At 38.3% G+C, this 26,881-nt stretch overlaps 1 protein-coding gene across 6 annotated transcripts in view; it reads right to left on the reverse strand.

The window, feature by feature from the left end:
- Nucleotides 1-1,231: 1,231 nt before the first annotated feature.
- The window catches only part of Slit2 (slit guidance ligand 2), a 346,206-nt gene continuing 320,556 nt past the window's right edge, over nt 1,232-26,881 (reverse strand). For all 6 annotated transcript variants that reach the window (XM_075943593.1, XM_075943588.1, XM_075943594.1 and 3 more), the window contains 7 exons: nt 26,361-26,498; nt 26,029-26,269; nt 24,676-24,806; nt 11,458-11,612; nt 4,460-4,748; nt 4,030-4,241; nt 1,232-2,971 (listed from right to left, as the gene is read on the reverse strand). In XM_075943593.1, the coding sequence (XP_075799708.1) occupies nt 2,730-2,971; nt 4,030-4,241; nt 4,460-4,748; nt 11,458-11,612; nt 24,676-24,806; nt 26,029-26,269; nt 26,361-26,498 (1,408 nt within the window). In that variant the 3' untranslated portion in view covers nt 1,232-2,729. The remainder of the gene's footprint in view (nt 2,972-4,029; nt 4,242-4,459; nt 4,749-11,457; nt 11,613-24,675; nt 24,807-26,028; nt 26,270-26,360; nt 26,499-26,881) is intronic.

A 26,881-nucleotide genomic window follows, 5' to 3' on the forward strand; every position in this document is an offset into this window, starting at 1 on the left:
TGTCCTTATCGGCTTATAAATCAGGAGCACTTTTTAATATGAATAATTTTCCTTGATTTGTGTGATTTGCAAATAATTTTCCGGCTGTGGGATTTTCTCCCTTCCATGCTCATGATTGGAAGGCAATTCAAATATGACCCCTGTGAAGCTAACACTGCTCAACTCACACAGAAATAGAACTTTATTTTGTGACCTTATAATCAGGAAGGGTAAAAAATATCATGTGAAAACCATTATGATGTCTCTTTTTTCTTTTAAAAAGGAGCAAAATGTCAAAACTCTAGTTAATATTTTTAAACATATATGATCAATAGTCCTGAAAGTAAGGCTTCAAGACTTAGCAGTCCTCAAGTAGAGGCTATCTGTGACTGAACGGTGTCTATATCATCAGCAAATACTTTAGTATGAACTGCCTAGCATTGGGTCCTGCTTCTTTGTTTTCCAGCCTTACATACTGTTATAAACTAGGGAACACACGGATTCAAATCACTTGTATAGATGAGGGAGATTTTACATATAAAACTCTTAGCATAGGTTCTGCTTTACAATAAAGCAATCTGCAAACACTAGTCATTAGGATGCTGTTTATCTGGTGTATCAAGTGGAAATCTTGTTATATTTGTAGATGACTCCTTGCGTAAAGAATGATTCAATACATCTGAAAAAGGAAACAACTCATAGGAACCCATGAATATTTTATAATGGTTATTTAATATTTATATAATACAACTAAAGTAATTTTAAATATGTGCAGAAATACGATTGGATGGTCACACCTGGAATAGTGTATGTGTGTGTGTGTGCGCACGCACACGCACAAATGAGTGTTTTAAAAAGAGACGAATCCCTTATATACAGTAGAGGTCAAGTATTAATATTCTGCCCAGACAATGACATTTCCTTGATCTGAAATGTTGCTAGTTCTGGATAGCTAGCTCTAGTAAAGGCAGCGAGACCCAAAGAAGACCCATTGTATGAGCTCTGTTTCATCTCATAATTCCTTTTAGTAGGGGGATTTAATTGAATATTCATTTTCCCTAGCAAAGAGTATGTCATTTATTTATCTCTTTTATGCAGCCTCCCGATGTGACAATATGTTTATTCCAAAGCAATTTTTTTTGTTAACATAAAGGTATAAGTTGCCTTTCTGGTTCATTTCATGCCACTGTATCAAGTTCATAATGAAACACCTGCAAAGTGAGGTAGTTTCTAAGAAAACGGCCAAGCTGTTAATGAAGTAGATATCTTTTAATTTACAAACATCAGTAGTGCAACCGATATTAGTCTAAACAAGGACAAAGCATAATTCTCATTGTTAAAAAGGGTTTTTCTTTTAAAGAAACATCTGCATCTTCACAGGGCACCCCGGAATTTTTCATGAAGGAAGAGCACAGTCTACTATAAATCATTATCAACTCTACATTGTAATTTAGAAGCAAACTTGTTAACATGGGAGCAGTAAGGTAATCAAGGAGCTTTATTATTTGGAGAAAAATTACAGTTTTTGACATAACAGTTTTTCTTCTTCCCCCTCCCCCAAAGCATGGCAGGGAAATATCTATTAATTAATTTGTAAAACATCTACTTCCTATTGTCTGTTGCTACAGATAATTTCCTTCTCCCTGTGAGGACATGTGGCAGATGGGTGCACTTGCTGTCTCTACTCACAGCCTTTGCAAACCCTCCGTAAGTGTCCAGAAAGAGACCACAGGTCAGTGACATCAGTGGTTAGATGTCAAGGTCAGCCAAAAGAACAACATATACCTATCCCAAGATAACAAAATAACATCCTATGTTAGTTCTATTGCCAAAAAAATCCTGATTTTTTTTAAGTTTGAAAATGTACAAAAATATCAGGATAATTATAAATTAATATATATTAAAGCATCGAGAAACAGTCCAAAGTGATGACCTAAATCATTAAGTACAATGTACTTTAATACAATAAATATTCCTCGTTGAAAACGAATACTGTATAGGGCTATTTAGAACTCATAGAAACAAAAATTCATATTATTACTAATTTTTTATTTATCAATAATCTATTGGTTCTTTATCATCTGCTTTATCATTTATATTACAAAAATTTAATACTGGAAAGTGGTAGATAAACACCTTCATGTGCTGTTTCTGCTGATATGCTATCATTGCCAAAGACAATAAAATACATCTCAACACTCCACACCCATTTCTTTCCTGAATGAAACCCAGATGTCAGGACACTCTCTATCTTGCACAAAATATTTCTCTCCCTTGGCTCTATCTACAGATTCTGGATTTCCATTCCCCTGCCTCAGAGTCTCATTGAGATGCTTGTGCTTGAAGTGTTCTTGTGAACTGCACTGATGGGAAGGGGGAGCATGGGGTTTCTGCTCTGGGCAATCAACTGTGAGTGTACAGTCCCGTTTTAGGCCCTTGTATATGTGCTTCTGCTAGTATTAGCATGTTCCAGAGATGGCTCCGTGTTGCAGTGGTCCCCAACCGCTGCACTAATGCCTCCAAGTGTGTCTTTTCTTCACTCTTCTCCAGTGTAGGGGAAGCTTTAGTACGAGTGTGTCTTTTATTATTTTTTTTCCAAATGCAGACAAGTCTTTATTATCATAATAAAAATAAGTCTGTTCTGTATTTTACAATATATTTCAAATATTTCCATTATGAAGCATGAATTAGTCCAACATGGTCAAGAAGTATACAACCTTTGCCCAAGATGGAGGCTGCCAGAAAGGCAATTAGGAGGCACACCGCGTGCAGCCGCACTTCACCACCTTCTCAACCTCGTCCACAAACGAGGATCCATCTGTGCACTCAAACGAGTATTTCCGCCTCTTGCTCCTCAGAGGTCCACAGCACTGCCCACCAGTACACCCGCCTTTACATTCCAAGCGAGATACTTTCTTTGTTGTCTGACAGGCAGCGTAACCCTGCTGCTTCTGGTAATAATCTCTTATCCGTTCCCCTCGACAAGAAATTTCTAGAAAACAAGGAGATAAGAGCAATTTTAAAGACAGACACTGTAGGTTTGGTAGAGTGACTGAAAGAAAGTCAAGATCTCCATTTTGTCACTGGCCTTCCTTCCACTTAGTGGCTGCCATTTTTCGTGTGATGCTTGAGGTCCATTTTATGGACTGATGGCATGATCTAGTCTGACTTAAAAATGTATCTTTTAGGCCTCTATTTCCAGCAAAGTGTATGCTATATATGTAGACAATAAATACAACATGTTTGTTCTGACAAGAAAATTGGATTCCTAAATCCTTTCCTTTATTGCAAAAAAAAAAAAGAGGAGAAAAAAAAACACACATCTTCTGTTTCTACAGGACTAACAGCTGGTTTTGTTTACCACGGGGAGCAGTTTCATAGAGAATGCAATTTAATTTATTAGGCCCAGAATTTAATATTATCCAATATGTTACTTAATACAAGTAACATTCCACTAACTTCATAAATTACGCTAGTATGAAGTAGTTCAAAAAAGAGCCATCTGCTAAAGGCTCCCGCAGGCACGTTCATCGTATTGTCTGATGCACCGAAATCGGTGCCAGCTGGAGGCCAGGCAAGTTCGGATCTCGGGAACAAAGCAGGGAGAGGTGGCCTGAAAACTCAGCCGGCTTCCATCCCTTTCACCTGCATAATTTACTGTGATAAATCAGTCGAATCTCAGGTCAAAGTTGATTCTGTACTGAAACCAGAGTAGAGTCACCACCTCCATGGTCTCTGTGCCTGAGGCTGCATTAGTAATACAGGGGTAAGGGGGTCGGGTGGTGGCTGAAGGTGAGTTGGGCAGCTGTGCTCTGAAGAAGGGAAAAGGAGACTTTCCCCAGCAAGTCAAATGGCGGTAAGATGTCTGATGGCCATGGAAGAACGTTATGGTGGGAGTTTAACGCTTTTCAGTCAGTAACTGCATCATACCAGGTGAGAACCAATCAACAACAGTAGCCACAAGCCACGCCCAGCCCAAGTGTTTCCTTGCTGCACTCTGTCCCTTTCACCAGGGATGAGGTTGACGTCACTCGTCACTGCATAGCTTACCTCTGTCACAGCTGTCCCCGGTGTATCCACTGTTGCACTCACAGTAGGGCTGCCCGAGGCCAGAGAGCCTGCACTTTCCGTGGCTGCACTTGATCATCTGGCAGGGGTTAAACAGGTCTTCTTCTTCGTCACAAAGGACACCGCCATGGCCCTCCAGGCACTTACAGCTGTAGGAGAAGGCATTGATGGGCAAGCAGGTGCCATGTACGCATCTACAGTGAAGGAGAAACAGAGCAATGAAAATCAGGTGGATACACGCATTCAGAAGGTATGGTGGTTAGGGAAAACGTGTCTGAATACAGAGGACAGAATTCTGATGTGTTGATGTTTCTAAGCCCCTGCCCATGCCCTACCAACCTCCTGCCTTCTTCTCTTAGACTGGCTTTGAGAATTTAACATATGCACTGAGTACCAAGCCTCTGGAACTTACTTGTTTCCCAGGCAGGGATCATTGGTTCGCTGGTCACAGAGAGGCCCCATCCACCCTTCCTCACATTCACAGGTGAAGCCTGATTGGCTGCTGGGCTGGCACGTGCCGTGGGCACACACTTTCTTGTGGCATGGCTCACAGCCAGGCAGAATTCCGGTTTGCATGGGCACTTTCCGGAAGTCCTGCAGCTCACTGTTGATGTAAAGGTGCCGAATACAGCCATGGAAGCTGGTGCCGTTCTGCCCCGGGGCCTGGCGCAGTGCTGCCACGTTGTTCTTCCCAGGCATGCCTAGGAAGAAAGAGCATGCCACTTAAGAATCTTTACAGGCTCCTTGGTCATTCGCTACGGAGACACAGTGAAGTTCACCAGTCCGCTTCTATTAAATTGGACTATGTGTGCTCCCATGAGGAGGTAGAGAAAAGCTGGACATCTTGTTTTGCATTTTGGTAATCTGTAGGAAGTTACTCTAACTTTTAACTAAAATAAACCTATTTTATAGTGATAAGTTTTTAACTGGTATATTTGTTTCAAACAAATTAGTAATATAAATGATTATATATATATAAATTATATATATATATATATATATAATCTTCAAGAAAGTCTACTTAAAGAAAAACTAGAGGTAGATGTTGTTTTTCCATTCCCTATGAGTCTGTACCAGACACCATGCACACTGAGAAGTCACAGTTTATAATTCTCTGATTAATTCTTTTTCAAATTATAAAATCTAAAGATAGAGCTTAGAGAGTTTGAGCCACCGGTTCCATGCCAACCATGTCAGCATTTTGCTGATTGCCTAATCTTCTTAATCCTGGAGCCCAGGTTCAGTCTTCCAAGACTCTGGGAGTGAGAGCAGGGGCTCAGAGGAACCCACCTCAAACTTGTCAAATTCTAACTTAGCAACAAACTCAGCACCCCAGGGACAGTGTCCCTGCTATCTTGAGCATGTCTCTGCCTGAAGAGTTCATTGTTGCTTCTCATCAGCCTAACACCTCATTCATACCATGAAGCTTTTATGTCAATTAATAATAATAATAGAGAATACATTCCATCACAAATAGCATTTTTAATCTTGAAGCATACACCCCAGAAGTGACAGTCATCGGGTAACTGCTATTTTGGCAAAGGGGAAGAATCTTTCCATGGCCGGATAGAATCTTTCCATGGTCGGATCAAGACCCTGAAATAGTTCCTCTACAGTGCTTTCCACAGAAGAGCTTCTAGGACAATAGATGAGGTGAGGGGAGGAATTTGGAAGCCACTGCGCTAATGACTTTCCTCTCAATGCTCATGATTCAACTGTGCTTGGAGTTTGATCTGAGCTACTGATTGGGTTTATAAACTGGGTTCCACTCTCCAGGGGACTATTACAATCGGGGGTTCTCGTTCTTTGCCATCATTACCTTTCCTAGACAAAAGGTCTTGTTTGAGTCTTAACAGGCACCAAAATCAGTCTTCTTGGTATACAAAGCCACTAGTCTAGAGGTCGAGTCTCTATCCTGGTTGAGTTAATATTCATCAACAAGTTAACATGATTTATAATCACTGTGTATCTGAGTTTCTTTTCTTGATACCGTTGTAAAATTCCCCGACAAAAGCAACCCAAGAAAGAAAGACTTATTTTAACTTACAGTCTATCACAGCAACAAAGTCTATACATCACATGTAGAATCAGGAAGCAGAGATGGAGGCAAGCCAGAACTCAGCTCACTTTATACATGTTAAGAGTCCTGAATCCCCACCCAGGGAATGGTGACACTCTTACTAAGATGGGTCATTACACTTCAATTTTCTTAATCCTCACATCTGTGCTCAAAGGCTAAATAATCCTTCACTGGGAAATACAAGTCAGGGGATATGCAGAAAGGTTTAACACAACAAAAAGACAGATGGTGAACGTGGCTGTTAAAGAACTAGGGGCTTAGATCTAAGGCTCAATACAAAGAAGAAACACCACTGAATGTTCGCATTCACCTCGTTGTCACCTGACTGCTTCCATATGACTAGCTGCTTCACACTTCATGACTTCCCTACTGAGATGCACTGTACTCTCAGACTCTAAATCAGAATAAACCCTCTCTTCTTCAAATTTATTTATTTCCTGACACTACAAGGAGAAAAATTACTTAGGGAGTATACCCTAACTAGTTATTTTCCTGTTCTGGGACTCAGTTGCCTCACCTACCACAAGAAGCTAGCCAAGAGCAGTCATTTGTTAGCTTCCCACAAGTGTTTGTTCAAAGAGCATCTTTCTGTCCCTCCCTATCCTGAGATGCTGATGTTAGGTGGAAGAGGACAAGTGCAAAATTCTAAATGCCAATATGCAACACAGGTGATTCTGATGCGGGGACACACGGCCACACTAGACCAGGTCCTGGGTTCTTTGTCTTTAATTTAAAGATCTATGTCTGGCCATGGAGAGTGTACTACCACACCAAGCTGGAGGCAGGCAGTTCACCATTTCCAGAAGAGTACCACTGACAGGAAATTCTTCCCTGTGGGGAAAGTCTTTCTAAATTGTGTTTACCCATCACAAACATGACCCTTGTTTTGGGTCATTTCTTAAAACAGTTAAAAATGAACCTTTTCCAAGGCTATTTTTAATGCCCATTTTGATGGAGATACAACATTTATTTGTGCACGTATCCAGACTAAATTGAGATTGGCAAAGTTCCTCAGCAGGGAGAAGCAATGAATGAACTTGTTTCATTTAGTCTCAAAACTTACAACCACAGATGGTGTAGTTTTGATGGTTAAAAAAAAAATCTATAAAACAACACAGCTACACACCATATACAGACTCAGCTTTCAATAGCATATAAAATCAAGAGCTTTTTTCAATTATTTTTGGACCTGAGGATTGGATCCATACACCTTCCACTAACATACTAACCACATGTTCTACCCTGAATTACCCCTGTAACCAAGAACTATTCTGGGCAGAACTTTCAAATGCAGAGGTAGAGCATGGGTTTATAGCTGCTAAACAGAAGCAGATCTTTATTTATTGAAGCTGTAATTTACAACACAGCGGAGGATGGCCAGGAACCATAAATACCATTGCTTCAGTCAAACCTGGTAATCCAAGATTTTGCTTCTTAAGACATTTTTGCATTTTGTGGACTTATAGTTGGAAATAAATCAATCCATCAATCAATCAGTAAATAACTTACTAAATGGATTTTTTTAAAGCGCCTTTGCAGTCTCTTTGTTTTAAAATGACTCTAAGGGGAAGAGTATCATTATTGAAAACTTTTGTGCAAAGGTAACACTATTTTGGTAATATATGTCTAGACACCTATATCTTTGTCTTACCCACTCTCCTGACAGTTATAATAAGTGTTCTAGTTCAATTATCAGATGGAAAAACATTAACATTCTTCTGGTTTATGTTACATAAAGATAGTATCACAGATAATCAGTAATGCAGGAGCATGCTTAGCTGCATTACCAGTTTGCATTTTTCTCAGAGAAATGTGAAGACTTCTGGAAAGGACCAATGTTTAGGATATATGAGGGTACTCTCCTCAGGCACAGCTCTGGCTTTAACTAGACTTAACCTTGTTTTCATTTTGTTGACTCAGCTTCTCTGCCTCTGCCATGTGACAGTTGGACTGTGGTCTTCTGGATTCCTTGAATTTTACAGTCAGAACCACCACTGAGACCACAATCTGGGGAAGAAGTAGATGGGCTGAGTGTGTTCTTGGGCAGTAAGGCTAATACCAAGGTGGTTTCCCTTAGGCCTGAATAATCAGAGGTGCTTCTGGATTCTTCTGAGACCTCCAGTCTGGGAGGATTAACACTTTTCAATTGGGAGTTTAATTTTTCCCCCATTTAAAAAGATGTTCTGTCTCAAACAATTTTATCTGTATTTTTTTTTAAAAACTAAAGATCATATTCTAGAAGCATTAAAGCATCAGCTCTTAAAGCATTCATTGAAATATTTTTGAATAAAAGCACCATAAATTCAAGTCAAGGACAAATTCAGAAGGAAAGGCAAAACCGTATTACTTAAGCCATTTTGTTTGCTGATTTTTGTAAAAAAGTAAGTGGCAACGCAGGCTGCATTGGGGTCAGAAAGACCTGGATGTAAATAATTGTCTACCATAATTTAGCTCTGCAAATTTGGAAAAGCTTTATAAAATTCTTGAGTCTGTCCCTTTGGGACTATGCAAAAGAGAAAATAGTGTTTACCTTCTGGTTTTACTTCAATTTCCTCTGAAAATGAAAGGTTGCACCACTAAAAGCAGTGCCATATAAGTAAAAACATTATTTAAAAGAGAAGCAGGCACTATGTTGGTTACAGCAAATACTTAAAATACATAACTCATCCCTTTTACATCGTGGTTGCCCCTCAAGGCTGACTTTTCACACTGCAAGGCAACTCTGTTCCCTGCAAGGTAGGTGAAAATAGAAATTTAAGCCAGAGGCAATCTCAGAATGGAGAGGGGAGGTGACACAAAGTCCCACCCATATCCTAGGAGCTATTGACAATAATTTGTAGTGGAAGAGGGAAGTCTTATTGAAGTGATACTCCAGGTAAATTGAGCAAACTCCAGTAGAAGTCGTTAAACACTGAACAACTGTGGGCAGCTCAAACTGTACTGTGTTTTGCTTTTGTTGCTTAAGGAAAAAAAGACACAGATGTGTGTGGCTAGCGAAAGATTTATAAGGAAAAGAGGGAGGGAGGGATACAACCAAAACTCATCATTTCAAATAACTAATTTTAAAAAAAGTATCTCATAATACTCATAGTTGTGAGTCCTATGTACTGATGAGGTCAGTTAGTTTACTGAGTATAGTCAGTCTTCAAGATGTCAATTGTAGTCAGGGTTCCCTGCCCTGTGGTAAGTCCTAGGTCCTGACTGCTCTTTGGACTGGAGAGGGAGGGGGAGAAAAGTGGGGGGAAGGGGAGAGGGGTGGGAGGAGGGGGAGAAGAATGGGAGGAGGGGGAGGGAAATGGGAGGCTGGGAGGAGGTGGAAATTTGGTTTTTTTTTCTTTCTTTTCTTTATTCTCCTTTTATCAATAAAAAAAATACATAAAAAAAAAAGATGTCAATTGTAATGCCACATCAGTGACTCAGAAATGTGTCTGTATGCTTCATGATGCTGGACCAGAAGTGATTTATTTTTCAATTTTGTGACACTGATCATCCATTAACGTGGTTCTCAGGATATAGTAGATACCCTATCAGCACTGATAGAATTGAATGAAAGGTGCAGAATTTTTCCTAACCTTTTCAATATTCTATGATTTTTCAATTATTGAAATTATTGAAAATGGAAATATTCTGAATTTAGGTCACAATTACAAGAATAGTTTCATAGAAGATTTGGAAGGATTAAAACATAAAGCAAAGAAAATCAGTCTACAAACCACAATCTCAAGAATGTAGACAACAATGAGAACCCTAAAAGAGACTTACATAGATCTAATCTACATGGGAAGTAGAAAAACACAGGATCTCCGGAGTAAATTGGGACCATGGGGACTTTGGGAGAGGGTTGAAGGGAGGGGAGCAGAGAAAAATGTAGAGCTCAATGAAAATCAATAAAAACAAGATAACTGAATAGCACCTTGAAGTGAGTCTTTTGTAGAGACTGAGAACATCATAAAAACACTTATCCTGAGGTGTGTTGATTTGTTTAGAGGCTTTAGTTATCTGTTAAATAAGTTAATTTTATGACCTTATGATTTAATTTATTGTATCTCAATTCAATATCACATGCCTTGCCTTATTGTTTTTTTTTTCCTGAATTTTGCAATTCTGCCTCTAATTCATACTTTCTCTTCCAGACACAGACAATGGTAGACTTTTATTCTTTATAGGTTTTTCTCCCCTGGACTTCTTTATTTCTCTTTCTCTCTCTGCCTCTGTCCCTGTCTGTCTCTCTTCCCCAACTTCATTCTTATTGCTTAGAGTAAGACTGTCCCATTCCTAGTATCAATCCACCTTGCCAAGGTCTCCTCTTTTTCCTTCACCGTGAAAGCCTATCTAAGCAAATATACTTCCTACTAGTCTGATAAAATCTTTCAACGTGAGCTTCTGATTATTTCATTGAGCTTCAATGATAATTAATCTATCAGTTGAACTTTGATGAACTTCCAGAAATATCAGCATGGTAACATTGGTTTGAGCTGATATTATCTGTATCATTAAGGGAGCTGGACTGGAGATTCTTCCTTCCTACTTTGTACTGAACTTGTTTAATCATGTGTGTGTGTGTGTGTGTTCAGGTACATGAACACATGTGTGTGTGTGCATGTGTGTGTGTGTAGGCTAGAAAAAAAACTTCTGGTATCCTTTCTCAGGATCTCTGTATCTTTTTTTTTTTTTTTTTTTTTTTGGTTTTTTGAGACAGGGTTTCTCTGTGGCTTTGGAGCCTGTGCCTGGAACTAGCTCTGTAGACCAGGCTGGTCTTGAACTCACAGAGATCCGCCTGCCTCTGCCTCCAGGATCTCTGTATCTTTTCTTTTGAAATAGGTTCTCCTATCTCCCTGGATCTCACGGAGTTGGATAGGTAGACAAACAGATCTACTATGCCCTAGGGATCTGCTTGTCAAACGCTTCAGCACTGAAATTGTAAACAAACCATAATGCCTGGTATTCCACATGGGTTCTGGGTATTTAATTCAGGTTCTTGAGCACTTCATACACTGAGGTGGCTCCCCAGTCTTATTTTATAATTTTCTAACTTAATCACTAATCAATTTTCTGCTTCTGTCTGCAGACAGTAATAAAATTAAATGACAGTATATATAAATTACCTAGCTAGCATGACATAGATGAAGAACTAATGTCCTTCTCTGAACGATGACATACTGAGTTAGACCCAGAACCAGGATGACCGAATGGTCCCTTAAGAGACACTTCCATCTCATCCAATTACAATGACTGATCAATGTCAATGATCATGGCACCAGTAACTTCAGATTTGATCTATAATGAGAAGCACAGATTTGGAAGACCACTGGATTTGGAAGGAAGTTCACCTCCTACGTAAAGTGGGGAGTCAAAATTCAGAGTAGATTGTTTTGACAAGTTGGTGATGACTTTAGGGCTTCCTCCATCCACGGAGAGGGAAAGACTCGAATCCAGGGTCAGTAGCTCCACAATGTGGAAGTTTCCATCATTGATTGTCTCCACACTGCAACGGAAAAAAATAAATATAACTTGAAACATAGTTCAAATATAAACTTCAAGAAACCCAGCTTCAGAAGAGACATGCAGAACAGACATTAAAGATATTGTCTTTTAAAGGTTATTCTGAAGGAGATAAAATTAATTTTGATTTCTCAGGATCTGGACACAATAACTCTGTCCTCTCACAGAGAGAACTGGAAAAAGAGTATGCTCCTTACACAGCCACATTCACTCCATTTGTTTGTCTTACTTTCAAAGGACATAAAAGTTCCATTTACCAAGAGACAGTGTGTGACTCCAAATGGTATTAAAAAGAAGCCTAAACCTCTTCTAAAGGCTCTACAGGATTGCTGGCTTTTGCAGTGTGACACCGTACATTAGCACCTATCAGAGTTAAGATGCTGAAGAATAGAAGAACCAACATGATAGGATCTCTGCACTTTTTCACATTTGATAAATTGAAAATATACTTTCCTTTTTTAAAGGGATGCTCTCTGAGCTGTATTACTGTGAAAAAATCATGTTCAATTGAGAGCTGGGATTAATATGTTAAATAAAAAGCTTAACATAGTCAATATGACAGTTTTATTTATTTATTCATTTTTTGCTGTGGGGTAATACCATTGTGCTGTGGGAAGCTGTATAGCTAGCAACTACCCACCTACTGGGGCATGACCTCATAGTCTATTTACCTGGATGCAGAAGTGCATCTGGCCCTCCTTTACCTCTCTGCTTCCCCTTGGGTCCTGTTTGCTGTTTTGTTTGCTTTGGATCTGATCTACATCCATCGCTCAAGCAGAGAATCCTGACTTTGTAAGTTTTACCTTTTAATAAACATTGGTCTATATTTTAGTTCTGAGCTAGTGTGGGATCCCATATATATATATAATGTGTGTGTGTGTGTGTGTGTGTCCAATCTCTCTGCCTTCACTATTCTACACTGTAAAGATTTGTCACTTATATTGGTTTAATAAAATGCTGACTGGCCAGTTACCAGGCAGGAAGAATAAGCAGGACAGCCAGACTAGGAGAATTCTGGGAAGAGGAAAGGCAGAGGGTCAGTCACCAGCCAGATGCAGAGAAAGCAAAATGAGAATGCCTCACTGAGAAAAGGTAGCAATCCACATGGCTAAACATAGACAAGAATTATAGGTTAATTTAAGTTGTAAGAGCTAGTTAAAAATAAGCCTGAGCTAATAAACCAAACAGTTTGTAATTAATATAAGCCTCTCTTAGTTTCTTTGGCACTTAATGACTGTGGGACCAGGCAGGACAGAAATCTCCATTTACACATTTTTTTCTTTTTAAAATGATTTTGAGAATGTAACATAATTGCATCATTTTCCCCCTCCCTTTCTGTCCTCCAACCTTTATTATGCACACTGATTTGCTGTTGTAATTTGACTCTGTTTTCTTTATTTGTTGTCACACCCACACCCACACAACAGACCCACACTCACACCCACAACCACCATCACTTTTTCTTTCTAAAAACCTTTGAGATAATTTATACCAATTCATGACATGCACAGAAGTAGAAATACTAAGGAATGGATGCTGACAGACAATGAAGATTAAGACATATGATTAAGTTTGATTCAATTATTTAATAGATGCTATATGGGTTTTTAACTGTATTAAACTATACATAGCTTTGGTTTCAAACTGGCCTACAATCTTAGCAGGGTAAATGCTCACTGCCATGTTAGGAACACTTCCACAATTCAATACATAGGCAAAAGATGTCATAAAAGAAGCTGGGTTAAACCAATAAATACTGAACATTAAAGACCTAATATACTGTAATACTGTCTAAAATGGCTTAGGAAAGGTTCAAACATGGACATGTGTGGGGTGTGATAGAGACATAATTTATGAATGTGAATGCACAACACTGGCTGCAAAAATGACTGCTTCATTTTCTGGCACTAATATTTAAATTTTCAAAAGTTCCAACATAGAAACTAACAGAAGAATGCACCAATATTTCTGCATGTTTTCACCAACAGAATCTAATCATATCCCACTGTTTGTTGACCAAAACTAAAATGGTTTTATTTGAGGAAAGTTTAAAATATTGTTCAGAAATGTGAGGATGTTTGAAATATTTGGCAGAGCAGTGACAACTTCCCATAACTGTGCTATGGAGGTGGTTCAACGAGCAAAGTGCCCACTGTATAAGTGTAAAGACACAAATTCACATCCACCGTGTCCACTTAAGAGCTAGGGGGTACAATGTATGACTGGAACCCCAATACCGAAGGAGTGGACACAGTTGGATCCTTAAATCACTTTGGCTAAAATGCTTAGATAAATCCATGAGCTACGTACATACATACAGTTCAGTGAAAGAGGCAGAGTGTCATGGAGGAAGTAATCTTTTGCGTCCATAAGCAAAGATGCACACACATGAGCATATACTTGCAAACAGCACACCTCCCCCCCACCACTTAAAAAGAGTTCACATTGGCAGGGGGTTTTAATACATTGTCTCACATAGCACTTAAAAAATAAATGTATGTCTAATCTACATGGGAAGTAGACAAGATCTCCTAAACAAACTGGGAACATGGGGACCATGGGAGAGGGTTAAAGGGGAGGGGAGAGGAAGGGAGGAGAGCAGAGAAAAATGTATAGCTAAAAAAAATCAATAGAAAATAAATAAATAAATATGTGGGTTAAGGGATGGAAGAATACATCCTCAAAAGTATTTGTTGCCAAAGCCTGATGACCCGAATTTTATTCCCAGAAACTGGGAACTGACTCCTGAATGTTTCCCTCTGACTTCCTGCTATGACATACATGTGCATGCACGCCTGCCTGAGTGGGGACACACATAGACACACAGAGTAAATAAAGTAAAAATAAATGGGCATGACAATATTTTTCCTTCGACACCTTTAATTATCTCATCTTTCAACAATATTAAAATCAGCAAAGGAGGCAATTTACTGCCTAAATAAAGTTCTGCAGTATAAAATATGAACTTCTTCCTTCATGTGTTTTGGACACAGGACCTAGAGAATCTAATGCCTATGAACTGTAGCAACAACCAGCATGAATGGAACAGTGGAGCGTGTGTATCTTCGTGGTATCTTCAACAGCTCTCTAACTGAACTTGAGGTCCCCCAAACGAGAGGGAAATAATGCCCAGTATTGGAAATCTAGCAAACTACCCAGGTCCCGTGACATCTTAGACCCAACAGGAGAATCTACAACTACCAGTTTCCCATACCAGCACAATCCCTAACTACATTCTAAATACCTATTCTTACACACACAGATAAATGTAACTTCCACCTCTCACCAAATACTTTTCTCTTGGCAAATGATAGGCTATTACAAAAACTACAACTCGTCCAAATGCAAAGAAGTCATGCTGCAGTACCCAGCGAACACTACAACACTACACGCAAGACTTGGGAGCATTGCAGAGGAGGAACAGAAAGAGTATAAACCAGAGGAACAGCACTGTGTCTCCTAGAAATGAGAGTACTATACAAATAGACATGCTAATTATAATAAGAAAATTTTACAGGGCCATAGCCTTGTATAAAGAACTGTAGGCAACTAACAAATGCTGAACCAGGAGCAATAACCTTCCCTAGCAAAGACCTTTGCATTGGTTATCCCATACTACCTTGTTAGTCTGAAATCATGTACATACAAGAAATGTACCTACATTTTACACATTGTGCATGTTGTACTTACATATTTAGGAGTGAAAAATGTATCAACTATAAAGAAATATAGAAAACAGGAGTTTGGAAGAGAGAAAGAAAATACTACATGGGAGGGGTTAGAGACAGGAAAAGAAAGGAAGCAAATGATGTCATTTTTATTCTTTTACAACCTTTAAAGATTTATTATTTTATGTATATGCTTATTTTTCCCATGTGTAAATCTGTGCACACATCTTCCTAATATATGCAGAGGTCAGAAGAAGGCATTGAATTCCCTAGAACTGGAGCTTTTGATAATTATATTTTAATTTCAAATGATAAAAAGTAATTAAGAAAATGACCCTCTTCCAAAAAGATTTATTGAGTTTTACTGTAGGCACTTGGTTAAACTGAGATAAATTTGGATTGGAATTCTGCTTTTGTTTTATTAAATGTTTGAGAAGTTATTTTATTAAATATTTCATAAATTATTTTACGGCAACACACTTTAGTTCTCTGGCTAATTCTATAAATAAATATTTCCCCATTTCACAGTTAGTTTTGCTTCAAGAAGTCATTTTTTTAAATTTATTTATTTATTAAGGATTTCTGCCTCCTCCCCGCCACCGCCTCCCATTTCCCTCCCCCTCCCCTCGATCACGTCCCCCTCCCTCGTCTGATCCAAGAGCAATCAGGGTTCCCTGACCTGTGGGAAGCCCAAGGACCGCCCACTTCTATCCAGGTCTAGTAAGGTGAGCATCCAAACTGCCTAGGCTCCCCCAAAGCCAGTACGTGCAGTAGGATCAAAAACCCACTGCGATTGTTCTTGAGTTCTCAGTATTCCTCATTGTCCGCTATGTTCAGCGAGTCCGGATTTATCCCATGTTTTTTCAGACCCAGGCCAGCTAAAAGCATGCACCGCATAACAAGTTAAATGTCAGGTATTAGTCGCAATATGTTCATCAGCAACATCATACAATATATTCCCAAATCCTAAGCAAAAGTTTGATTTAATTCATTTTAATATGTCACTTGCAAGTAAATGCCAAAAATCAACAAAAGCGTAACTTCTTTGAGGTATATCTTATTCAGGGTACCAAAAGTGACAAACTAAAGTACTAAAGTATAGATAAACGTAACAAAGTTAGTAGGTACACAGAGTGAAGGTCATATCCAATGGATGCTCCCCCTGAGAGCATATGCAACTTGAAGTGGTTTTATATGGATCTTCTATAAACATTGGCCTTAATTAGATTATAAATATTAATACAGAGTCACCTTTATTACCTTTTTAAAATTGAGAAGAAAAGGCTTACATCTATTGAGGAATAAGCTCTTGCTCACATATTGATTTTAGACAATCAATCCAGACATGTCATTGCTAATGAAGGTGTTTGGTGCAGTAAAATTGAGTGGCTCAAGACCTTTAACATTTTCTGCTCCTTAATGCAGCGTTCCAGCTGGGAAGCAAGAGGTAGGTCATTTCATCAGGAACTCAATTTACTTACCAATCATTGTATTGTTTGTTCTACGTTTCATTTGTTTTCAAGTTTTACATCTTTAATGCAAGCTAAATTGTAAGCTACTTTAAAGTAAGGGTCATATGCTATTTGTTTCTATATATTTTCCAATATTCATGGGAATATATGATAAATTTTAGACACTCAATAAACAAGCTATATAAATAAAAGGGAGACATATTAAAGGTATCAGGAATTGCTATTCGTCATATTATTAGGCAATAGTTATAACCAACAGGCTTCTGGCATACTTAGAGATGGCTTTTCATAGATGTATTTTAATAAGAAACATTATTACTAAGGATAATGTTGAGAGGTTTAGGTTGCTTAGCTTGTCCTACTTCTAATGGAATGAGTGTCCTTGGGAAGTTGGGATCATTTCTCCTTCGGTGGAGAAATGTAAATAAGAAGGGTAAAAATTATTTGGCACTATGAGTGAAGTACCATTTACAAACATTACACACACTTATAATAGTTCTCTGAAGCCTCATAAGAGCTGAACGTCATGTCACCAAAGGTGACACAACTAGCTGGTGGCTGAACAGATCTGAAACCAGGATGCCTGCTTTGTGTCTCTATGCTTTTAATTATCATGCGGTGCCTTTTTAAGTGACAATTACTTTACCCATAACAAGCTTGTAATATTTGTTAACCTGCTATTCCCAGCCCTTCCAAATAACTCAGGATTGTTACATTTTAAGTAAATTCATATGAGGATTGTGCAACTTGGTACATCTAATAAAAATCACTGAATTGGAAAAAGATTAAGATTGAGCAATCTCACGACGAGGACCTGAACGTTAAACAAATGCATATCAAGTATGCTTGCACATTGGGTCTGGATCCTGTTTTGCAAATATGAGTAAGATTCACGGTGAGATTTTCTTCTCACACAACATTATATCTGTCTAAACTGATGAAAGTCTGATAACAATAACTCCTGAAGAGAATTCTATTTTTATAATTCTAAGAAGAAGTCAAGGCTGATCTTGACCTTTGAAAAGGTTTATAAAACTAATGACTTTAGTGTCTTTGTTTGTTGAAAGAATACGGTACCACAGGACATCAAATGATTATGTCTGACTGAAAAATATTCCAAACTTAAATTGGTGTTTCATGCTATCTTGTCTAGTAAGGGAGGCGCTGGGCTATTTAAGAACGCTTTACTTGTTATGCTCTTTTAAAGTAAAAGCATTATAAGCACTTCCACGATAAGACTGATTGAGATGCCATTGATTTTACAGTCCATCACAGTCACCTCCCTCCAGGTCCCGCTGCAGTGCACGGTGCCCTCTGGGGTTATGATAATATTGATAAACTTCCTTTCTCCACTCCCTGAGGGAATGATACATATATGAGGACCCACAAAAAGTAGCCACTGAACCACTTAACCATGCCCCATCCAACTGGGTGCATAAATTTTATTTAGTACCATTAATATGTAATTCAGGTTCACTGCTTTCATCTATTACCCTAGATTTTGTTTATTTGAACTTCTGCACTGAAACTGGTTAAGAAAGCCATGCAATTTTTCAACCACGTGGTTTACTACGTAAAAATAGCTGAAAAATTTGTAACTTAAAAGAAAACTGAAACTCTAAAATGCTCATCCTTCTCTTTCATTTTTTTACACAGCAGAACTTATTAATAATGGGGTTTTATATCTGTGCAAACTACTAGTTTGTAAGTATTTCAATAATTTAATAAGGATGAAAATTCTAAAATCCTTTTCCTTCCTTCCCTCCCTCCCCTCTCTCCTTTTTTGTTCTCTTTTTCTCTCTCTCTCCCTTCATTCCTTCTTTCTTCCTCCTTCCTTCCTTCCTTCCTTCCTTCCTTCCTTCCTTCCTTCCTTCCTTCCTTCCTTCCTTTCTTTCTTTCTTTCTTTCTTTCTTTCTTTCTTTCTTTCTTTCTTATTTTTGTGACAGTGGGCTCTAGTTGATTTGCCTTAAAAGTTTTAAATATCTGTTAACAAAATCCATACAATGAAACAGGACTCTAGAAATGGGTAAGAAGAGTTGTCATCTCATGTTGATATCCTTATGCTGGACATGACTCATCCATATAGAGTATATGATAATAATATCTGTTAAGAAAACATTTCTGCCTATGTTTTTATATTAAAGGAAGTGGGAAGCCAAGTGAGAGTAAAGATATTTATATCTACTCCATGCATTAGAGTTTTTCAGAAGAAAATTTTCTAGTTTTTGAAATAATGTATTTTTATCAGTATTTATATATAAGCGGATTCAATAAATAAAATCTACTGAAACGGACAGAAGGGAATTATAGTCTGTGAGTCAGGGGGGCTCTCAGTAGCATCTCTATCCACCATTGTCCAGAGACGAGGACAATCCACAAACTACCAACAGTATGAGGTCCTGGGGGCCTCCCAGATGTTCCATCCAGCACTGTGGCAGTTGTATGTACCCTCCCTTTCAACATTTCCCAACAGCATGTGGTTCTAACCCTTGAGATGAAATGGAAGATGTTCAGAGAGATGGCATAACCTACCCAACATTACATTGCTCTTGGTGATACAGTCCCAGAGAACATGTGAGAATGGCTGAATCTTAAAAAGACGAATGTAAAGATCCTGTCTGTCTACTTCTAAATAATACCACCTTTTCTGTTCTACCTGTGCTGAGGCTCTTCTTTACCTTCTTCTCTCGCCTCTATTTGTCCATCCTTCTCTCTCTTCTCCTTTCCCTCTTCCACAGTAGTCATAATAGTCTCCTACACCTGTAGTTCTGTACACCAGCATAGTAGACAATTAGGATTTCCTAATTTACTCAGTGTTTCCAATGAAGCTCTCTCATTTGGCATATGTTAATTTTAATTAAGAAAGGAGTATATATTCTTTAAGTATTTTGAAAAAGAAATTTAAAAATTTATGTTAATCTCAGCTACACAAAGTTGCTTTGATGAGCAGCAAGTTATCACTATGTTTGAGAATTATAATACATTTTTAGTCTGTGCAGTGTTGAAGATAGTGCTCTACTGATGCATCCACTCAGTCACTCATTCGGTCATGGCATTAATATCGAGTCCCTCTGAGTGCCATTATCCAAACTCACAAAGCAGACATGTGGTCAGAACCTGCATTCCATCATTTGTTCCACCGCTCACTTCATATTTGTTTGTTGTAGATCAGATCCCTATAGTTTGTAAGGCAAAGCAACCAGCCTCTGGGGGAGAGAAAGCCTGTATGCATAGCGTTTGATGACTCCTGCGATAGAAATGTCATGGACATGGCTGATATCAAGACAGCATCAAGCCTGAGATCACACATTTTAGACTTGGGAAGGGAGTTATGTCAGGAGCTCTCAAAAACACAGCTAAAGTTGTTATTAAAGTCTACTCAGTGGAGGACAGCATTGCCTGGGAGTTCATAAGACATAAAATATTTCACACTCTGGAGACCCCAGAATCAGAAAGGCATGAGGGGGCCCCCAGCATTTTCCCCTTTCCCCTTACTGCCTGTATTTCTGGTGCTGGAAATCTATACATTTCTTTAAAAGGCCACAGTCTTCTGTGATGATAAAAGAAGTAAGTTTATTAGACAAGCTACTTTATTAGTACCGGAAAAGCAAAAAGAAAAAAAAAAATACATCTTCTGTTTCATCAACATCCATAGGTATGTTAGCTACTCTCTCAATTTTCTAAAACTTTATTTTTTTATTTTTTTACAAATTATGTGTATATGTCTGCGTGTGGGTGTATGCTAGTGAGAGTAGATATCTGCAGAGGTCAGAGGCACTAAAGGCCTGGAGCTGGAGGCTCGGTGACTCTGTTTCTATACTGTGGATGCTGGCAATCCTCTGGAGAGGCAGCCAGTGTGCCTATTTGAAGCCCTTCTAATTTATAAATAGCAGCTGATGGCGTTTACAATGCTGTTATTTTCTTAGAAAAAAATGACCTTTGTTTAATCAAAGAAAAATCATGTTTTATTAAAAACAATGTTCTTTCTATCTAGATGAGAAAAAATTCCTTCGAAGTAAAATATATCAATGTATATCTGACCCTACGAAACCATTATTGTTCTGCTAATTTATTTGAAACAATAACTGACATCTCTAAGAATAATCCTATAGGAAAAATAACCAGATATGTGATTTTCTCTAATATCCCAAAATAAACTTCACTTTAATCAAAGTTGAGAAGGGATCAATCAAATGATAAAGTGTACTTAATGTAAAAAAGTTAATTTCCATATGCAATTTCCTCAAGAGCAATGCATAATGTAGAAAAAAAATGTTGCTCAGCAAAGGGAAATTTACATAACATAAATCACAAGCAAGGAAACCAAACACAAACAAGAACAGTTATCAAAATAAGAGCACTTAATTATGTCCTTTAATGCAACACAAATTTATATACTTTCAATAATGTTCTAGAGAGTTGATAAGGAATATGATTTGAACATTTAATTTAACTGAATATTAAGTAACTCACAAGAGCTGGCTGGCTGCTATTGACGGGTTTTTACTAAAGCAAAGTGGAAGTGGAGCCTTTCTCTCACGACTTGTAGAAAAGGGGGAACAAGCACAAAGGCTGTACCATTTTGTGACTCTTGGAGATAAGCCAGAAAATCAGAGCAGTATTTAACTGCACAGTGTACACAGAATGAAAGAGAGGATTAGACACAAACCAATCCCACCCCAGATGCCACGGAGCCAGCCTGTGAATAAAGAACGTGATGGACACTTGGCTTTGTACTGAAGAAACTTAAAACAAAATGAAATTTTGGGGAATTTTAAATTAATGATGCCACTATTATTATTTATTAATTTATATTGTCTAGCTAGTTTGCTTATTTTGCTTTCCCACATAATCCCACAGGAAAGCACTATTATTTATTATCTGCATACTTAGGTGAAAACTAGACGGTGATGATATGTTTAACCCACAGTTCCTGGGCATAGTCCTTTCTCTATTATTCCATGATTTTGTTTGCGTGCTGATGATATTCAGTTGGTCCAAAACTCAAAATAATGTGTGGTGGCCTCGATGCAGAAATCATCTTCCACACCCTCCTTTTTTATGTCCATCTTTACTTGTTGTAAACACCTGGAATGTGAGTGCTTGCATCCCTTTACTCTCCTCTGACACCGTTCGCACTTCTTATTTTAAATTTTTTCATACAAGGTGTCTCTATTATTATATAGTTCTGGCTATCCTGGAACTCCCTAGGTAGACCAGGCTGGCCTTGAACTCACAGGGATTCACCTGTCTCTGCTTCCCAAGTTCTGGGATTAAAGGTGCATGCCACTACAGTCTACCTCCAGTTTTTATTTTAAATTGAGTATTATACATTGATAATCTCAATTTCTTGCCACTATTTCCCCATATTTTTCTTTCCTCCCTGACTTTTTACCTTTTCGTCCTTAGAATATTATTAATATTCTTAACTTTCAAACATTTAAAATTAATATTAACCTGAACTTTAGGCAATTGTTGCTTGCCTTTTTAAACTATAAAATGAAGTAATTGCATTCTCAAACTGTGTGTTTTAATTTGAGAAACAGAAATTAAATATAACTGGTGTGCCAATACCTGATAATACATGTTCTTATTATATAATTTTTAAAAAGGAAACATGAGCGTTTAGTTTTAAATGGAGAGTGGAGAGCAACATAGTATTCTTTTCATAGCTGTCACAGGACACAAGCTATTTTTAATTGAGGCAAAAAATGGCAATGAACATAGAATCAAACGCAAAATGCCCTTTCCAGTAAATTTTTATCTGGGTAAAATCACTTGGGTTCCTTCAAGTTATCAAGAAATATTTTGGTATATTTTATGTGAAAACTAGCTTTAGTATGCCAACACAAGAATCTTTACTATGGTTTGGAAGAGCTCTATACTGCTTCATTGTCATGAAAGAGCAAATAAATAAAATAAAACGAACCACATTATGAAATCTTTTTATGGGCTGAAACGCTATATAATTTAAAGTTTAAAGATATATAAAATGTTGGCAGTAATTCATCAACATTTGGGGGCAAAATAGCCATTGTATTCCACTTGAAAAAAAATAATTATATATCTATTTCCATGCTCTAAATAAAATAGTTCCAAGTGGACTATCTCACCACCAGCAGAGCTGATCAAATTCCACTCATGGCTTCAATTAGTATCTACTCTTCCAGAATCGTCTATAAAGGAGCCAATAAGCTTGTGGAGGCTTTTGAAGCACACTTGTATATGCACAGATAACACCAATAAGATTGAAACAACTTACTACATGTTATGTCAGAATAAACACCCAATCACTTGCAGTCAAGTGTTTTTGACCTACAGATGTGTTTTGCTAATAAATATGGTGCCATAAATGTGAATCAGTTTAGGCATGGTGGCACAGGCTTTTAATCCCAGCACTCAGGGGGCAGAGACAGGTAGATCTCTTAGTTAGAATCCAGTCTGATCCACAGAGAGAACTCCAGGACAAACAGGACTAAATAGAGAAACCTTGTCTTGAAACAACAGCATGAATCAACATTTAAAGGAGAGAAAAAATCATAGTGAGAAAATAAACGAACGACAGACTTGGAACAATATTTTACATGACAGCATCCAAAGAGAATTGAGAGCCGGGCGGTGGTGGCGCACGCCTTTAATCCCAGAACTCGGGAGGCAGAGGCAGGCGGATCTCTGTGAGTTCGAGACCAGCCTGGTCTGCAAGAGCTAGTTCCAGGACAAGCTCCAAAACCACAGAGAAACCCTGTCTCGAAGAAACCAAAAAAAAAAAAAAAAAAAAAAAAAAAGAGAGAGAGAGAGAGAGAACTGAGAGAGATTTGATTTTATTTCCCTATCATCACAATCACTTATATTACACGGCCTACCTCAGAGCTCTTTGTCTCATATACTCACAAAGCCAGACTTTTAAAAAATGTAAGCATGAGACCCTAGTCTTTCCCTTAATTCATTTAAGTTACCTTCTTGGAAAAACTACGCTTTAGATTATGAAGCCTGATCTATAGGTGATTTCTACTGTTATTTTTACATGTGAAGTAATGTCTGATGCATGGTCAGGATTATTGGATACTTTGTTTATGATCTAACAAATAAACCTTTCCTGAAGATCAGAGCACAAAGTTAGCCACGCTAGTCAGCCAAGTCAGGCAAGGCAGTGGTGGCACACACCTTTAATACCAGCAGCCACAGTAGTTAGCCATAGAGTCTGGGCAGCGGCAGTGCACATCTTTATTACCAGCACAAGAGAGGAACATAAGGCCAGATGAGACAGGAATTCACTTCAGACTGAAAGTCTGAAGATTTAGTAGAATTAAGCAATCTCTTGCGGTTGTTTGCTTTGCTTCTCTGATCTTTCAGCTTGAACCTCAATATCTGTCTCTGAGTTTTTATATTTATGCTACACAATAGCTTGAATATATTATTACATCCATGCATAATATATATAAACTTCAACGCAACAGTGCTGAAGGGTAAGGAAGCTATGAGGTAACTACGAGGTAATTAGGTCATAAGGGCTCTACCCTCCCTTGGGTAAAGCCTGAAGCTTCAGGGAGAGCTTGAGTGGTTCCCTGAGGAAGGCATAGATCAGCCCTCTTCCCTCCCCCATCTTTGGCATATTTTTTTTGTTGCCATTTTTTGCATTCTATGAGAAGATGATACCACGCAAAAGCTCTTCATTACAAGATGTGGTTATCCTTATCCTGGATTTTCTAGTTTGTAAATTATAAAAAAAAATTCTGATAATTTTGTTACTCAATCTCCAGTATCCTGCTATAGAAGTTCATAAAGAACTAAGCCACCTGCTATCATCAAAATATTCCCATCCCTTCTCATTATAGGATTGTAGAAGAGAAGCAGTTCTTTATTGAATAAGCTTTTTCACCTTTACCAGTAATTGAGAGATCTTCACCTGTAAATGGCCGAAGCCGGGTGAGAGCCGGTGTCATAGCTGGCTCGAACTCGCCCTCGATAGAGTTCCACAGCAATGTGGTCTTTGTCACCTTTATACAGGAGGATGCCGCTGTCTTCATCTGTGGCAATCTAGTAGGAGGTAGCCCTGATGTTAGGATGCACAGTCAACCAAATGCACTCATCCAAAGAAACAGGCAAATAAGCGAGTGAGGGCTTTTCACTACGGTTTGTCTGGTGGCTATGAGAAAATAGTGCTGTTGAAATTACTGCTTAAAGGTAACTTGTCTGTGAATTGTTCTGTTGTAAATAAATCCCCCCCCCCCAAATAAGAAAAACAGTAACAACTATTTAAGGAAACCTGTTAGATGTCATGTGAGAATTGTCTTTATTGGGCATTTTTATGTGTCTGCAGTTTTATTTTGTTTTGTTTTACACCTACTCTAAGCTTTATTATTGGCATATACTAAATGTGACTATATTAAGCAAAATGGATTCTCGAAACCCATACCAAGTTATTTACACTCACATCGTATAGAGAGGAATAGGCTACATCTGCTATCACATTACCTTTCTAAATTCTTTTGGGGGCTTTTGAAGTATTTAAGTGTAAGTTAGAAATTAAAAGTACCAACTCCAGTGAACTTGATATAATTATTCAACGTGGCAAGCACTAGAAGTTGGGGTGTGAAAAATGATACTTGAAAGAAACCTGCCTCCCTTCCAGAGTTCTTGCCTCATAACTTCAGAAGCCCTGCACCTATTATCAGTGTTATGGCCAAAAATATAAATAAATAAAAGGAGAGGAAAGTCTGTTGGAAGTTGGTCAAAGTCCTTTAAATTTAAAATATACTAAATAATTTCATTTACTTATTAAGCAAAAAAGTAGCCCAATTTGTCCAAAATACTGTACATATATTATCCCTAATCTAGTACAATTCACAGATTAGGGGTAGGAGAGATTTGCTTAATGGTAATTGTCTTGGTAGCAAGACATAAAAATGTTTGTTAATTTCATGCCTGTTCCTCAAGGCTCTGGGTGGAGAGTTACAGGTGATGTTCAAGTCAAGATGCTGTGTCTCAGCTGTGTGCTTCTCAGCAGCAAGTTTCCCATGTGCAGAGATTAAGGGCAGAGCCATAAAAATTAATGGGCAAAACTTCACTTAAAGTATAAAATACAGTGGCAATTTTGATGACCCCCCCCTCCCCACTCTTCGCCCTTTAGTGAATTACCATACTGCCTCTTGAAAGGAAAAATTCTGAAGCTTTTCACAGGAGGGAGGTTTTCTCCCCTGCGTCAGTTGGGTAAATGTGACCCCCCAATCAGTTGAGCTCCTTGGAGAGGACCACTCACCTGAAGTGTAATGTTCGTCTGAGGCCGGACCTTGGCGGAAGGAATCTGGAGATAGGACTCTTTGTTTACAAAATTCACACTGACCAATTTTTCACACTTCTCCCCCAGGTAGCCAGGCAAGCACTGGCATATTGGCTCATTGATCCTGATGATGCACTGAGCTCCGTTCTGACAATCAAAATTATCACAGGGGCTGGTGCGAGGGAGGACCATGGGTGGAGAAAACTCACAGAACAAGCCACTGGGAAACAGAAAGGCAAATTCGATTAGGTTAGATGTGCTAGCGCCCTAGAAATGTCCCCCTAAATCCAAACGTGCCATCCCGTCCTCACCTGTAGCCTTCAGGACAGACGCACGTGTAACCGTTTACTGCGTCCGTGCAGTGAGCACCATTTTTACACTTGTTATCTTGGCAGTCATCAAAGTCAATGTCGCAGTGCTCACCAATGTACCCTGGGGTGCAGTCACACCTATTTTGGCAAGGAGACAAAGTTTCAAACTTTTGACTTAGTCAAAAGATCACAGAAAACAGTGGCATTTCATCTGGATAAAATGGCGCCAACTTAACATAAAAATGTTATTAATAGATATCTACAAAACAGTACAGGCCAGACTGTGAAGCTTGGGTTTCTTACTATCTGTCAGAGGAACGGCCATTAATTCCTTGATGATTGGGGCAATGTAAATTAAAACACAAAGAAGCTCATTGTACCAGGGCTTTTATTTCTTCCCTTTCTCTTTCTCGCCCCATATTGCCTGAAGTGCCCTTCATTTCTGTTCTTCTTAATTGCATTATCCATTTTGATAGTGAAAGTTTTATATGTTGATTTATAAAGGAGATTTATAAACTTGT

This window comes from Microtus pennsylvanicus, chromosome 12 (genome assembly GCF_037038515.1).
Source record: "Microtus pennsylvanicus isolate mMicPen1 chromosome 12, mMicPen1.hap1, whole genome shotgun sequence".
Classification (NCBI taxonomy): domain Eukaryota; kingdom Metazoa; phylum Chordata; class Mammalia; order Rodentia; family Cricetidae; genus Microtus; species Microtus pennsylvanicus.